The sequence below is a fragment of the Protopterus annectens genome, chromosome 16.part0, assembly GCF_019279795.1.
Source record: "Protopterus annectens isolate FY-2018-M chromosome 16.part0, PAN1.0, whole genome shotgun sequence".
Taxonomy (NCBI): Eukaryota; Metazoa; Chordata; order Ceratodontiformes; family Protopteridae; genus Protopterus; species Protopterus annectens.
In genome coordinates, this window is record NC_056750.1 from 849,776,492 (window position 1) to 849,791,590 (window position 15,099).

Genomic DNA, 15,099 nt, shown 5'->3' on the forward strand with positions numbered 1-15,099 from the left:
CTGCCGTCTGGATACCCTTCTCAATCCCACAGCAGTCTTTTTCCAGGAACCAGAGTGGAGGTTAGAAGTTGTGGTTCCATAAGTCTCAGGGTCTTTTCCAGGATTCACTAGAGGACCTTTTCTCCCAGAGACCGAGGGGGGGAAACGGTTATAATAACAAAACCACCTTGGTGGCAGTGGAGGCCTTTTGAGTCAGGGTTCTTGAGATTCTTTCTCAGACAGGCCCAGTGAGCGGTCCTGAAGAATTGCCCGACTACTCTACTCTGGAAGCAGTCGGGGGATGTTTGTCTCTACACTCAGCCTGGGAAGCCATCACAAAAGATAGTTTGGTGTTAAAGATCATATCCAGAGGCTGTTTTATACTCTTTTTTTCCCCAAAAATCTTTCCCAAGGAAGATCTTGCTCGATGTCCTACCCAATCAGTGGGAGGTTGCAGCATCAGGGATAACGAAGCTGCTCTCAAGAATCATCCAAAGCATTCCTCCAGACCTGCTCTGATGCAGCTTTTACTCAAGATTCTTTTTAGTGCCCAAAATGACAAGGGAACTCAGACCCATTCTGGATCTTACACTCCTTATCAAGTGAGTTCCCAGCTCAGAATTCTGAATGGTCATGCTACAGTCCATTCTGCCCTTCCTGCAGAAAGATGATTGGATGTGCTCTATACACCTTCTGGACACGTACTATCAAATCGAAATGAACAGGCCCCCTCTGCAAGGTACTTCCATTTCACCCTGGGAGACAGTCACTACTAATTCTTAGCACTGCTCTTTGGTCTCACCACAGCCCCCAGGGTGTTAGCCAAGTGCTTGGCAGGTGTAGCAGCTCACCTCAGACTAAAAAGGATTCTAGGTATTTCCTTACCTAGACAATTGGCTCCTAACTGCTCCCACCAGGCATCGACGACTTCACGCCAGCGAATACCTTCTTCAGCTAGCCGAAATGTTGGGCATATCTGTCAGTCTAAACAAATTCCATCTGGTTCCTGTTCAAGTCATGGTCATTATCGGAGCTCTCTTTGGCACTCCTTGGTTCCTAGCACTTCTTACTCCCGACAGAATCTCCAGTCTGAGACAGATTATGGACACTCCTTTGCCCCAAGCCAGTCTTGTTGTTCAGGCCTTGGGCCCATGGTGGCGACAATCACTCTGGTAACCTTGACTGCCTTCACATGAGTGCTTCAGTGGAACCTAACCATGCTTTGGTCAGTTCTGCATTACCTTCTAAACCGTATCAGGATCTCCCAGGCATGCAAACAGTCTCTCATCTAGTGGATGCAGTCAGATGACCTTCTCCAGAGCTGGCCTTTCGTCCTTCTTCCCCCGTCAGCCACTGGACCATGGACGCTCCCCAACTTTGGTGGGGGGCACTATCTGGAACAGACAGTTCAAGGTACATGCCCCCCCCCCCCCCGAGACCAATTTGTATGTAAATGTTCTGGAGGTGAGAGTAGTGCTGCTCGTGTTGCAAGCCCTCCCTTACTCTCTCCCCACCTGAACTATTGCAATTCAGCAATTCAGACAGACATGTCAGTAATCTGGTACATCAACTAGCAAGGAAGAACCAGATCTTATCCCTTGTGTCGAGAGACCATAAGGTTGTGGTAGTGGGTTATGTCTTCAAATCTCTTTCTCGTAGCAACACACATTCTGGGGAAGCTGAGCATTCTAGCGGACAAGCTGAGCAGAACCATCCTGACGCCTCATGAATGGTCTCTAAATCCTGCAGTAGCAAATATAATCTTCCAGAGATGGGGTCAGTCTTGCTGTGACCTGTGTGTGTCTCCTTCCAACACCAAGTGCTGTGAGTTTTTTGCCCTAATACCTCTACAGGGACAATCACAGAGAAATGCTGTAGTCCATGCTTGGCCCCCCAATCTGCTTTATGCTTTCCCTCCCTTTCCACTTATACCCAAATTTATTTAGAAAGTACAGAGATTGAAGTGCCAAGTCATCCTCATTGCCCTCTTTTGTCCTCGTCAAGTGTGATTCCCCTTCCTTTGGTCTCATCTGATTTGTCCACATCGAACTCTGGAGGCCTCTCTAGATCTCTTGTCCCATCCCTCGAGACTCACCCATCCAGATCTCCTGAGCTTGAAACTAACCACTTGGTTTCTCCACTTCCAATGAGGGGTAGAAATCCTGGGCTTTCCTTTCATTTTGAAAAATTTTGGTTGCCACCCACAAACATTCCACAAGATAGCTTTATGTCAGTAAATGGAAGACATTCTCTATCTTGGCCCATCAGAACAATTTAGACCCCTTCTCTGCCCCAGTAACATCAGTTTTGGACTTATTCGCTAATCTTTTTAATACTGGTGTGAGTTTTGTACGGTTAAGGTACAGTTTGCTGCCATTTCCAGTTTTCATGTAGGGGAGAATTCATTCTCCCTAGCTTCATCTAAACTTTGCAAGGCCTTCCTGAAGGGTGCCTGTATCCTGTCAAGGATCCTGCCTTTCCTTGAGACCTCACCTCAGTTCTTCAGGCTTTAGTCTCATCTCCTTTTGAACCTGCAGTGAAAGTCGACTTAATGTTCCTTACCTGGAAAACTATTTTCTTGGTTTGCATCATGTTATCTAAGAGGGTTTCCGAATGACAGGCCTTGTCTTGCAAACAGCTATGTCTTATTTTGCATAAGGACAGAGTTACCCTTATGTATTAATCCTTCCTTTTTGCCCAGGTTCACTTCTGAAGCTAACTTCAACCAAGTCATCAGTCTTCTGATGTTCTTTCCCTAACTTTTAAATTCTCCGTACACTGGATGTGTGTGTGTGTGTGTATAAATATATATATATATATATATATATATATATATATATATATATGTATATATAAAAACAATGCTCTTATTTGGACAGAACTAAAACATTAAGGACATCTGATCAACTCTTCATATTGTTTTCTATGTCCAGATGAGGTAAACCATTTTCCAAGGTTAAGCTAGCTCCTTTGCATTTCATTTCCTGCTCATATTAAAGCCTATTCCACCAGATCTGTTTGTATTACTTCAGCCTTTTGGGCCAAGCTTCCCATAGATGAAATTTGTGCAACTGCTACGTGGTTCAGCCACCATACTTTTATTTCCCATTACAAGCTGGACATTATCTCCAGGTCCAGGGCATCCTTTGGTTCAGCTGTGCTGCAGAATATCCGTCCTTGAGAGCTTCCCAAGTTCCTGTAGTAGGTGGGGACTCTGTCCCGTAGGTTGAAGAGCAAATGAAGGCAACAGCATCAGAAAAAGAAGTTATGTACTGACCATAATGCTCTTTCTGTGTTGTTGCCTGTCATTTGCTCTTTAGCCTTCCCTCCCTCCATCCCTCCTTCCTTTTAAAGGACCTAACAAATATTTCTGGACAGATACTTCTGTTTCCCTTTGAGTTCCTGAAGTGTATCGTGGCTTGGGTGATTTCTTTAGTCTAAGCAGTGTCTCTTGGCTTTGGGTGTTTTGTTTGTGTTGTGCTAGGTTGTAGCACACTCGATCTGAGGGATTTGGAGGAGAGGGGCATCATGGATAGGGGAGGAGTTCAGATGTTGGATTCTACAGCTTTGGTATATGGCAGAGTCGGATCCAATGCTCTGATCCAAAACCCATAGGTTGAAAAGCAAATGAGAGGCAGCAACACAGATGGGATGTTATAGTGAGTACATAACTTATTTATTTTTTAATTGGGTGCCATGGGATATATAAAAATGTGTATTAAAAAAAATAAATAAATAAAAGGAAATATGTTTCTTTTCTGATAAGATTGTTTTCATCATGGGCCCGCATTAGTTGTTCCATTTCTATTTTGCTCATTTTCAAGAAAAATGTAGTCCCTAAAAGTCTGTCATTTTTCTCCATCAGGCATCTCAGATTGACATGAAAGGGTTTCAGTTTACAGATGGCAAACACAGCATGTCAGCTGGCAGTTCTTTGTCATCACAGCATTCATACAGGTAAGGAGAAAATTGCTGATGTATTTACAACAATAGAAAGTGGTAGATCTTTATGTAAGAAGCAATGTTCTTTACAAGCTGAACTCATTCTCAGTCTTTGTGCAAGTACTGGAATTATGCATTTTTGCATTTTGTTGCTTGTCTTGTATGTTAATGTTTGAATCATGTAGGAAGATCATATTCATTTGTCCATCCAGCCTGAAATTCAAGACACTTGTTGGATCTGACCTGGCAAAGCTAGTGCTTCAGCCTCAAGCCCTTTCAAGAATTCTTTTCCTGTCATATCCGAGTGTGTAACATTACCTCAGATCTCATTTGCTGCCATCACAGCACAGACGCACAAATTTTGACCCAACTTAATTTAAATGCTTCGTACAGCATATATTTCTCCTTGCTAGGCTTGTCTTATTTCCTTCACTGAATTTATTTAGTCCTTATACTTATTTCTTATTAGAATCCCATTTTTCCCACTTACTCTTTCCCTTTTCTGCATTGACCTACCTCACTGTCATTACTTTAAAGTATAGTTAGTATCTGATTTTCTTCCTTGTTGTACTAGTTAGCAGTAAATTCTTTCATTTCAGTGTTTTGGTTGTTGTGTTGCTGTGCTGCTACTATTTTCTTGTTTCAGCCATGGAGACAGAGGAGGAAGAAAACGTTTTAAAAATGTCAGACGTGTGGGCACAAACCCCCACCCCAAGACAATCCTGATGTGTGTTGTGTGCTTGGGATTGTAGCACTTCAATAAGGACTGCCAGATGTGCAAGGTCTTTGGACCCTGAGCCCATTCAGACCATACGTTAATTAAAAGCTTACTGCCTCCAGACACACTGTCCGATAGGTCTATGAAATCCTCCAACAAACATTTCTACACTGATCCAAAGACTCTGAGCCAAAGAAAAGATGACGTGAACAGTGAGATATTTTCAGCTCCTAAGGTCTCTTGAGTGGAATCTGTTGCCGCATAGACAGTGACGCACACTCCTCCATAAGCTTCTCAGTTCTTGGAGCAGATACTTGTACTGGACAAGTTTCCTAAACTGCTGTTAAGCCAGACCTGTACAGAAAGGGAACAATCCTGGATTCCATCTCATCCTCTCTCCAGTTCTCCTCCTTGTTTTCTTTCAGGTCTTACAGAAACACGTGATGAAGATTTAGATCACATGAAGGCCTGTTTTTGGAAGACAGGTTGAGATTGTATTTCCTCCAATCTGCTTTGGTTCTGAAGATGTATTGGGCTGGTCCAGCATCTCCCTTACGAATGCCTTCCCTAGTGCTGGTTTCAGCACCAGTAACTTCAGTGCTGATCCTGGATATGAAACTTTTCTCCTCTGTGCCAACCAAGCAGTAAGTATGGTATTTAGAAGATTCCAGTCTGACACGCCCATCCCTAATATCTTTGGAGCTGGGATTGTGGCTGAGCTGGTAATCCAGCGCTGCATCTTCCCCATTATCTGAGATCTAAGTCTTCAACATGGATCCCCACTTCAGGAGTTATGTCTTCAGCACTCCCTGCCCCTTCTGTGAGACGGATGGATCTAGTTAAAAAGGTAATGTCTTTGGATCTGGCTGAGGGTAAAATGGTATTTCACGTTATGGAAAAAAGTCAGTCTCCCTTATGTTGACACACAAGCTTCTTCAGGGTCTGTTCTTCCCCCTTACTCCTGCTTCTTTGCATCTCAGCATCTATGGTTGTAGGCTGTTAAGTCTAAATTCAAGTAAGATGGTCATCATATTGATAACTACTGCAGTAGCCTTGGCTGTATGGGTTATATCCTGCCAACGATAGAACAGCTTGCAAAGCTTTATGACACTTTCCATGTGCCTAGTTAATCAGCTCAAGCTAGGCTGATTGGGAAAAAAAATGGGCGCCAAACCCTTCAGAACTTTCCTTCTGCCAAAGAGTACACTCCCATGAGGCTGTGAAGAATTGATGGTTGCCTTTTGCTCTTCCTTTGCTTGGCAGATAAGTTCCCTTTGTGAAAAAACTTCCCATTATAAAAAATATATATACTAATGCTTTGCTTTTAAGGAAAGGTATTTTAAATGTAGGAGTTTGTGTTACGGACTGTCACAAGACTGTATTGTACTTTTAAACGAGCGCTTTTTGTGCAGCTTTTAAACTGACCAGAAAAACTACTACTTCCAACTTCAAAATACTAACCAGCAAAGTCCACATAAATTTTGGTCAGGTATCACTAGACTCATTCACCCAGGCAATTCTAAAACTCCAACCCCATCTGGAATTGCCCTTGACACACTCAAACAAATTGCTGACTCCTTCACTAACTTCTTTACTGAAGCCATCCAGTCACTTGCTAACTCTCTACCTCATGTATCCTCTAATCTGCCCTCCTCCTCCTCACATACCTCATCTCCCATTTTCCAACTCTGCCCTGTCCCCACATCCCTCATCTGTACCTTCCTTCAAAAACTCAAACCCTCTACCCCTTCAGCAGACCATTTGCCTTCTAAATACCTTCAAATTGCCGCCGAAGTTATTGCCTACCCAATCTCTATCCTTATAAATAGAACCATTATTGAAGGTACTATCCCAGCCATCTGGAAAGTTTCACATATCATCCCACTGCATAAAGGTGGCAACTCATCAGAACTTTCAAACTTCAGTCCAATTGCCCTCCTCTCTCCAATAGCAAAAATCATGGAAAAATGCATCCACCGTCAACTATTAGACCATCTTCTTCAAAATAACCTATTAGCCAGCTCCCAGCATGGCTTTCGACCTTTCCATAGCACCACTTCTGCCCTCCTTTCTTTCTCTGACCACATCAACAAAAATCGCAACAATAATACCCTGTCCTCTGCTATCTTTATTGATCTTTCAAAAGCATTTGACATGGTTAACCATCAGCTACTGCTGAATCTTCTCAAGTCCCTCTCATTTGATACTCATGCATTACAGTGGTTCAAGTCCTGTCTAGACAATAGGCAACATGCAGTGCTATGGGAAAGCACTCTATCCTCCCACCTGTCACCCTTGGTGTACCCCAAGGATCCATATTAGGCCCTCTTCTGTTCTCTATCTTCATAAATGATCTATTAGTATTCCCCAAGCTGTAACTATACAATATGCAGACGACTCCACGTTAATATCTTCAGCCACAGGGCCGTCTGAACTGCAGTCCCTCACCCAAAATACCTTTGAGCTTGTAGAAGAATGGTTTCTACAGCAGTGTCTCTTCCTTAACCCCAAAAAGACTAAACTCTTGCTCTTTACTCCTACACAAAAGACCACCCCACTTAACTTCACTATCAAATCTAAAAATGGTACAGTCATATCTCCTGACACTACTACTAAACTCTTAGGAGTAACTATTGACCACAGCCTTAACTATGATATGCACATCAACATCACAGTCAAATCAGTAAACCGAAAACATGGCTCCCTCTACAAAATAAAGCCCTTCCTTACTCCCATCGCTAGAACTACTATTGCCCAAACCCACCTTATCTCTACTCTCTTTTATGCCTCTCCTGTATATACAAATCTATCCAAATGCAACCTCCACAAGCTGTCAGTCTCTTACAATAATATTGCCAGATTTGCTACCAGCACCCCTTTTAGAACACACCACTGCCTAAATCTGAAACAGCTTGGTTGGCTTGAATTCCACAATCAAATTTTATTTCATCAACTGAATATTGCACATAAAACCCTTTACCACCCAGAAAACATACCAATTCTCACTAGTCTAATCTGCCCATATAAGAATCTTACAAACCTACGCTCAGCCAATAAACTTCTGGTATCCATACATAAACCCAACAACAAAGCAGGAGATTCCCTTTTCTCTAATACTGTGGGGAAAAGTTGGAACCTACTTCCCAGTGAACTCACATCACTATCTTCAACTACTCTCTTCAAAAAGAAACTAAAACAATACCTTAAAAAACATTGGCTATGTCCCTGTTCAAACCCAGACTAAGACTAGCTCTGTCTATTTCAATCACAATCAGTCTTCCCAAGTTTCTTACTCACTCTATTGTCACTTCTCTACCATCTAGATGCTCAAGTTGCTCATATACACCTAAGATGTAATTTACTTCTTTTTCTCTCCTGAGTTTCTCCCCCCTCCACTTACTCTTCCAATCCTGTTTTCAACTACCTGATCTCCCGTATTCTACAGAAGACTTTCTTCCCACAGCATTCACTAAAAAAAAAAAAAAAAAAAAAAAAAACTAAGTATTACCTTATCTTATTTTTGTGCTATTCTTCTGTTCCATCAATGTTTGCTAAATTACCTTAATCACCTGTTTTTGTCTAGCAACCTATCTGCATTTGAAGTTTAATGTTCTGTAACTTATTACTTAATACTTTGTGTGTCTAGTCTGTTTTAACGTGGAGCTTTCCTCCCCGGGCCTCTACTGAAAATGGACATATATCCAGCTAGACTAGCCCGGTCAACAAGTGTAAAATAATAAATAAAAAAGTATTTAAACCATTTTTTGTGCGTGTGTGAAGAAATTGTTTATTTTGCATTGGGGGGCTGGCAGAATGCTTTAATGCTTTTTACTGTGCGTTTCTGTCAATAACATAACTTTTAAAGGCTAAGTTTTTACCGGCTTTTGCTGCTTGTTTTTCCTGGGAAAGAACCACCATAAACTGTTGGTCCCATAGTCAGTTGGTCCTTCCAGGCACACAAAGACGAAGTTAAGCAAACAGCCTTTGCCACCACAGCAGGCTAGCAATTTGCCTCAGCCGCAGGTTGCTGACGCTGCTTTGATCATTAATTGTTCTCAGACCACTCCTGTTTTACCTCTGACCCCTGTGGAGCAACACCTGCAGCCACTGTGGACTGGGGGTTAGCCATGTCCTCTGCAACTTTTGGGATTTCCTCAGAGGGCAAGAGAGTAGCCACTCTTTTGTCAGTCCTGGGAGAGGGAGCAGGGGAAGGCTTCCGTGTCTTACTGGAATGTTGTCCCCACCCCTGGGGAAGCTGCTGATGCCTTTAATGACACCATTGGCCCCATTTTTCTTGTCAACGATACAGAAAACTAAACCTGTATCTGTTCCTACTCAGATGTCTTTGGGCAGGAGTAATTTACTATGTCTGGTTCAGGGTTTCATTTGGGCTATTTTACTTCTTTATAAAGGTGTTTCTGGTATAATTGAGGGATAACCTCTTCCTGAAGAGATTAAAGATTCTGAATCTGGACAAGAAGATGAAAGGACATGCATGTCTTTCTCCTCAGGTTTCTGATTCTGACTCTGAGAGCTCAGTTTCTGATTTTCTGAAATGGAATTTGGTTGAAAATGGAATATAGCCCCTGCCCCACTGCAGTGCAACTTTGGAGTGAGAATATTAAATAAGGGGGGGAGTGGGGGCACACCCCCCCCTCACATTGGGAGGTGTGGGGAGCGTAGCCCCCACATTATGCTAATAGTTTTTACTATATATATATATATATATATATATATATATATATCAATGCATTTCTAATGGATCTACCTTCTTATAACAGTGAATACATTAAAATTGTGGGGGGCTGTGCCCCCCCCCCTTACTTAATATTCTTACTCCAGGGTTGCACTGCAGTGGGGCAGGGGCTATATTCCATTTTCGACCAAGTGAGCTTTCAGTGAAGTGCAATGCCCACTTTTTGGGTGATAAATGTTTCGTGTAGAATGAGACTATGGTCGATTAATGGCTTTTTGTTGATCCCTTAGTCAATTTGGTATGCAGTTTACTGTGAAACCTGAATTAGTATTAGAGGACTTTGCCTCCCTCTTCCTCTTGAGTGGTCTTTCTTGCCAATCATCTTAAAGTGCTAGTTGCCAGAAGGGCACGTGAGGAACACGACTCTGCCTAAGTGATACCCCACAAACCTGATGCTCCTAAAGATGGTCTGTATTAATCAAAAGGTCCCCTGGTGATTAGTGTGGACATAAAAGGGAACTCACAGAGGACTACCTCTGTTGTCCATTCCTATGTTAAAGAATCTAGGGTGATAGAATGGTGGTGTGCACTTACACCTTGGTTATGAGGGGGGAGGGGCGCAGCTAACAACAACACTGAGAATGATGTTAAACATCACAAGTTTCTCCATGCACCTGCTTCATAGTGCAGCCAATGGAGCTACTAGAGAGGAAGGTACAGGCATCGCCATGCAGCATCACACCAGACTTTGCCTTTTTGATTTTGCAGGCAGCTTAAAGGTATCCCTCGTTAACATCCCCTTTGATTTGACAGTTTTCAGGTCTACAGTGAAGGAAAAGCTTTCGAAGTGCAAATAGGAAGGCAAGAAGCAGTCTTTAGCAGATGCCAGATTTAAGAGCTCTCAGAAGAGCTCTCAGAAGTCCTTGAGTAAGGATCAAAAGGGCTCTAAATTTGTTTGGTTCAGGAAACCCCATTGTCAGAAACTTTGCATGTTAAGTTGTCTATCTCGCCTTTGTTCTTGCTGGTAGGGATCGTGAGCTGATCATCGGCTCCGACTCTGCCATCTTCAATAGCTCAAGAGCTGTTTACTGGCTCGAGGCTACCCCTTATCCCATAATGTCTAGCGATAGCTACCCAGATCTCGTTTGCCACTTCAGCTGTGAGGTGTCTTTTTTCTGGCTCAGGCTCGTATAAACTTTTTTGTATAACTTTCTTCATTAGAATACAACCCTTCCAGTATTTTATTATTAATGATAGTCTTGTTTTGTCATAGTTAATAGTTTAGCTTGTAGTATCCCTTCTTTTTCTTGTAGAACTTGTTTAACTTAGAGAGTTCTCCCTTCCCCCTCCCCCCTACCTCCTCTTGTCAGGTTAGCCGTTTAAGTTAGAGGCTTTTCCTTCTACCTTTCTCTCGTAGGCTAGCCATTTAAGTTAGAGGCTTTCCTATTATCTTACAAAAAAAAAAAAAAAAAAAGACTGTATATTGCTTCTGGTTGTTATTATTATAATTCTTTTTTCCTTCTACTTTCAAGGATGTCAAAGGAATCTCAAGGTTTCTGGGTTCAAGAAGTGTGACTCATGCTGTCAGAAAATGTCTCTGACAGATGGGCACACTTCTTGCGTCTATTGTTTAGGTGCTGTGCACCTGCAGGACTCTTGTATCTGCCATGCCTTTAGTCCAAGAGTCCTGCAGGAGCATAAGAATAAGCTTATTCTTAGGGGATCTTTTAAAACCCCAGGATTCACCGGCCAAGAGCTCACAGCCTGTGAAATCCCCTAAACCCACCAAGCTGTCTGCTCCAAGTTCGGAGCCGTCTTCGGTTCAGGTTTTGCCTTCCATGTCGGTTCCGGCTGGCACCGACAAGACCATCTCCCCGTTGGCTCCATCAGAGGCTTTGGAGCCGTCAGGGAGCCACAAGAGGCTGAGGTCCCCTTCTCTAGAATCTGTGCATACGGCTCCTCGGTCTCCTTTACTTCAGACCGAGCGTAGTCACCGTTCTTCTCACTCCTCTCGATCCTTTAGACTGTCGGATCACAATGTGGAGAGAGTGGTCAGTAGGTTGCTAAAGTCGCAGGCACTAACCAAGATGTTGTCCAGCCCTCCCCAACAGGTATCTGCTCCGTCCACTTCTCTTGATGTTCCTCCTCCAACTCCAGTGAGTTCTGAGCCGGAGTTCGTTGGGGTTCAAGTAGTGGAACAGTCGGCTCCGATAACTCTATCTCCTTCGGTTACGACGTCGGCTCCGATTCCCTCGGTGGTGCCGTCCATCGAGGGATCTGGGTGCCGGGGCTCCCTCATCGGCTCCGAGGGGGTGAGTGGCATCGGACCCTTGTCCGACCCCATTTTCCCTCTCGGAGCTTCGGCACAGGTAGCTTGGCTCCTGCATCGGCCTCGGAGCCATCTCCCTCTGTGCGGAGAAAGATTCCTATTTCTTCAGAACCGGAGCTTTCTCTGCATCGTCGCAGGGACGCCTTCAATGTCATGCAGAGTGTGCTGGCCACTGAGTCAGCTCCACTATCAGCCCCACCAGCTCCGTCCCCTGTAGTGCCTGTGCCAACCTCTGCTCCTCCTCCAGACCCCAAGCGTGGGGAACCGATGCTCCAGGACACCCCATTAGGTGTTTCCTCTTCTTCCGAGGCCTCCGCTGATATCTGAGGAGCCCCCTCATAAGAAGAAATGCAGGAGGAAGCACATTGACTCCCCTGAGTCTGTCACTCCTGATACAGACTTAGATGAATTGGAAGGGTCCCTGAGATCCCCCTCTGAAGATGTTTTCTTCTCAGACATCCTGGAAATGCTCAAGCAGAGGGGGAACTAGAATCCCTTACTCCTTTCTGAGGAAGTGTGTATTTCTGGATGCCTTCGGTGCCTGACCTACCACCTCCTGGGTGTCTCCGCTTTTCGATCCACTTATGACAGTGGTGGCTCGAAAGGCTTGGTCAGCTCTGGATACAGTGGAACCAACACCGAGGAGACCTAGTAAATTTATTACAGCACCCCAGGATAAGCAGTTCCTTTCGAAAGGTGTCCCTGTTGATGCTGTGGTGGTAGCAGCAGCCACCAAAAAAGAGTTAGCGGAAACCTCTTCATTTGTCCATCCCCCTAACAAGGAGTCTAGGACGATGGACAGATAGGGGAAGCGAATGTTCGCTTCATCGACCTTCTCTGAGGTCACTGAACTACCTGTGTCATTTTACCTAACTTCAAAGGGATCTCCTTAAAGAGCTCAGAGATGCCCTCCAAGATCCAGCAGCTGAGGGAGCACAAGCCAAGGTAGCTTCCCAGCTTGCGACGCTTAATTCTGTTAACTCCTCCATGAGGCTCATTTCCTATGCAGCCGATGGGGCGAGTAGAGCCGCTGGTACCTGGGTGGCCCTTAGGAGGCATGCCCGGATGCGGCTGTGTAACTTTGCAGAACCCTTTTGAGCGTCCTTCACCAACACTCCCTTTGATGGTTCCTTTCTTTTTGGACCACATGTGAAAGACACTTTGACTAGGTATGAGCAAGCAGGCAAGACTCTCTGTGCCCTGAGAGTCCATTTTTCCACTCCCTCTAGACCCTACCCCAAAGGTCAGAAGAGTGGTAAGATGTGGTTCCGTAAATCTCAGGGATCCTTGCCTGACACACGTAGTGATTTTTCTTCCAGTGGCAGAGGGGGTCCGCAGAACCAGGGCAACAGGGAATCCTTCTCTGATGAGCCCTTTCAGCATCCCTGAGGGGTTGCCTGGCTGCTCATCTCTGGAGTCAGTCGGGGGAAGACATTCGCTGTACCCAAGAGCCTGGCGAAGTTTAACACAAGACAGATGGGTACAGTCCGTTATATCTGGAGGTTACAAAATTCCTTTCCTTCAACCCCCTTTACGGTCAAGAAAGACCCTCCCAGATGTTCCACCCAATCTGAGGGAGCAGGCAGTAATAGAAATTTCAAAACTGCTAGAAACAAGAGCCATCCAGGAAGTCCCAGCAGACCAGCACAAATCCGGAACTTACTCAAGGTTCTTTTTAGTACCAAAAAAGACAGGGAACTGGAGACCGATTCTGGATCCTCAGCAAACTAAACAGGTCTGTCCAAAGAACGAAGTTTCGGGTGGTCACACTACAGTCCATTCTACCCTTTCTGGGTCAGGACAATTGGATGTGCTCTATAGATCTTCAGGATGCGTACTACCATATAAAGATGGACAGGCGCTCCAGGAGATAATCTTCACTTCCGGCTGGGGGCCAGCCATTATCAGTTCAGAGCTCTGCCCCTTGGTCTCACCACAGCCCCCAGGGTGTTCACGGCTCACCTGAGGCATCAAGGATTCCAGATGTTTCCTTATCTAGACGACTGGTCCTTACTACTACCACCAGGCATCAACTCATACAAGCACGTGACTACACAATCACAATCTGCTCACAGCTCGTCATCGCAATAAATTTCGAAAAATCTGCCTTGTTGCCCTGTCAATCTATCTCTTATATAGGAGCAGACTTAGACACAAGGGATATGTTTGCAAGGCTACCATCAGAAAGGGTGTCCACAATTCGTCAGCAGGTACAGGTTCTGATGCAGAGCAAAAGGATCCAAGTCAGGTATGTCCTTCAAACTGTGGGTTCCATGGCAGCAGCCATTCTCTTAATTCCACTGGCGTGCTTTCATATGAGGATTCTTCAGTGGCTTCTGTTCATGCAGTGGTCTTTCCAAGAGCTACCCATGACACACAAGAATCATGATCACGGATGCTTGCAAAAGACATCTTTCTTGGTGGATGGTCTCCCCACTAGTTACTCAGGGCAGACCTTTCATACAACCCCCTCCGGTAGCCACAGTGATGACAGACGCCTCCCTGATAGGGTGAGGGGGGCATTATCTGGGCAGGACAGTCCAAGGCACGTGGCAACCTCACGAGTACCATCTGCATATAAATGTCCTGGAGATGAGAGCCGTGCTCCTGGCGTTGCAAGCCCTTCAAGACTCTCTTCCTCCTGGGACCATTGCTATTCAAACGGACAACATGTCAGTGGTGTGGTACGTCAACAAACTGGGCGGAACCAGGTCCTACCCTCTGTGTCGAGAAGCACTCCAGTGGGCGATTTCCTCCCAACGTTTTCTGATTGCGACACACATCCCTGGGAGATCCAACGTCATAGCAGACAGGCTCAGCAGAGCTATTCTAATGCCTCATGAGTGATCTCTGAATCAGGAAATTGCGAATCTTGTTTTTCACAAATGGGGACAGCCTTGCTGCAGTCTCTTTGCCATCCCCTTCAACAGCAAATACAGCAACTATTTCTCCCTTCTTCCACTTCCGGGTCACACACCCAGAGACGCTCTAGTCAACGATTGGCCCCAGGGACTTCTTTATGCTTTTCCTCCATTCCCTTTGATACCCAAACTTATACAGAAAGCAATATAATTGGTTTGCAAAATGATCCTCATTGCTCCCTACTGGCCTCGACAGATATGGTTTCCGTTCCTGCACCGTTACCTTATCGATCAACCCTGGACTCTCGACCCAATTCCAGACCTCCTGGTTCATCAGTCAGGCGGGTTGCATCAGTCCCTAAAAACTCTCCAGCTTACAGCTTGGTTGCTTCACTTCCAACCTTAGCCAGGCTTCCCAGCATTTCCCCAGCAGTTTGTGACATTATCGTGTCCTCTCACAAGTCTACAACGAGGAAAACTTATGCTAGCAAATGGAAACGTTTTTCTTGTTGGGCAAATACTAGGAACGTGGATCCCTTTTCAGCCCCAGTACACGAAATCTTAGCTCTACTGT

The 15,099-nt window shown here is 44.8% G+C and overlaps 1 protein-coding gene across 1 annotated transcript in view; it reads left to right on the forward strand.

Annotated features, from left to right (window-relative positions):
- Positions 1 to 15,099, forward strand: part of PRRC2B (proline rich coiled-coil 2B) — a 3,584,159-nt gene that overhangs the window by 3,228,489 nt on the left and 340,571 nt on the right. Inside the window, exon 31 of the mRNA XM_044058194.1 lies at positions 3,845 to 3,936. Within this exon, the coding sequence (XP_043914129.1) occupies positions 3,845 to 3,936 (92 nt within the window). The remainder of the gene's footprint in view (positions 1 to 3,844; positions 3,937 to 15,099) is intronic.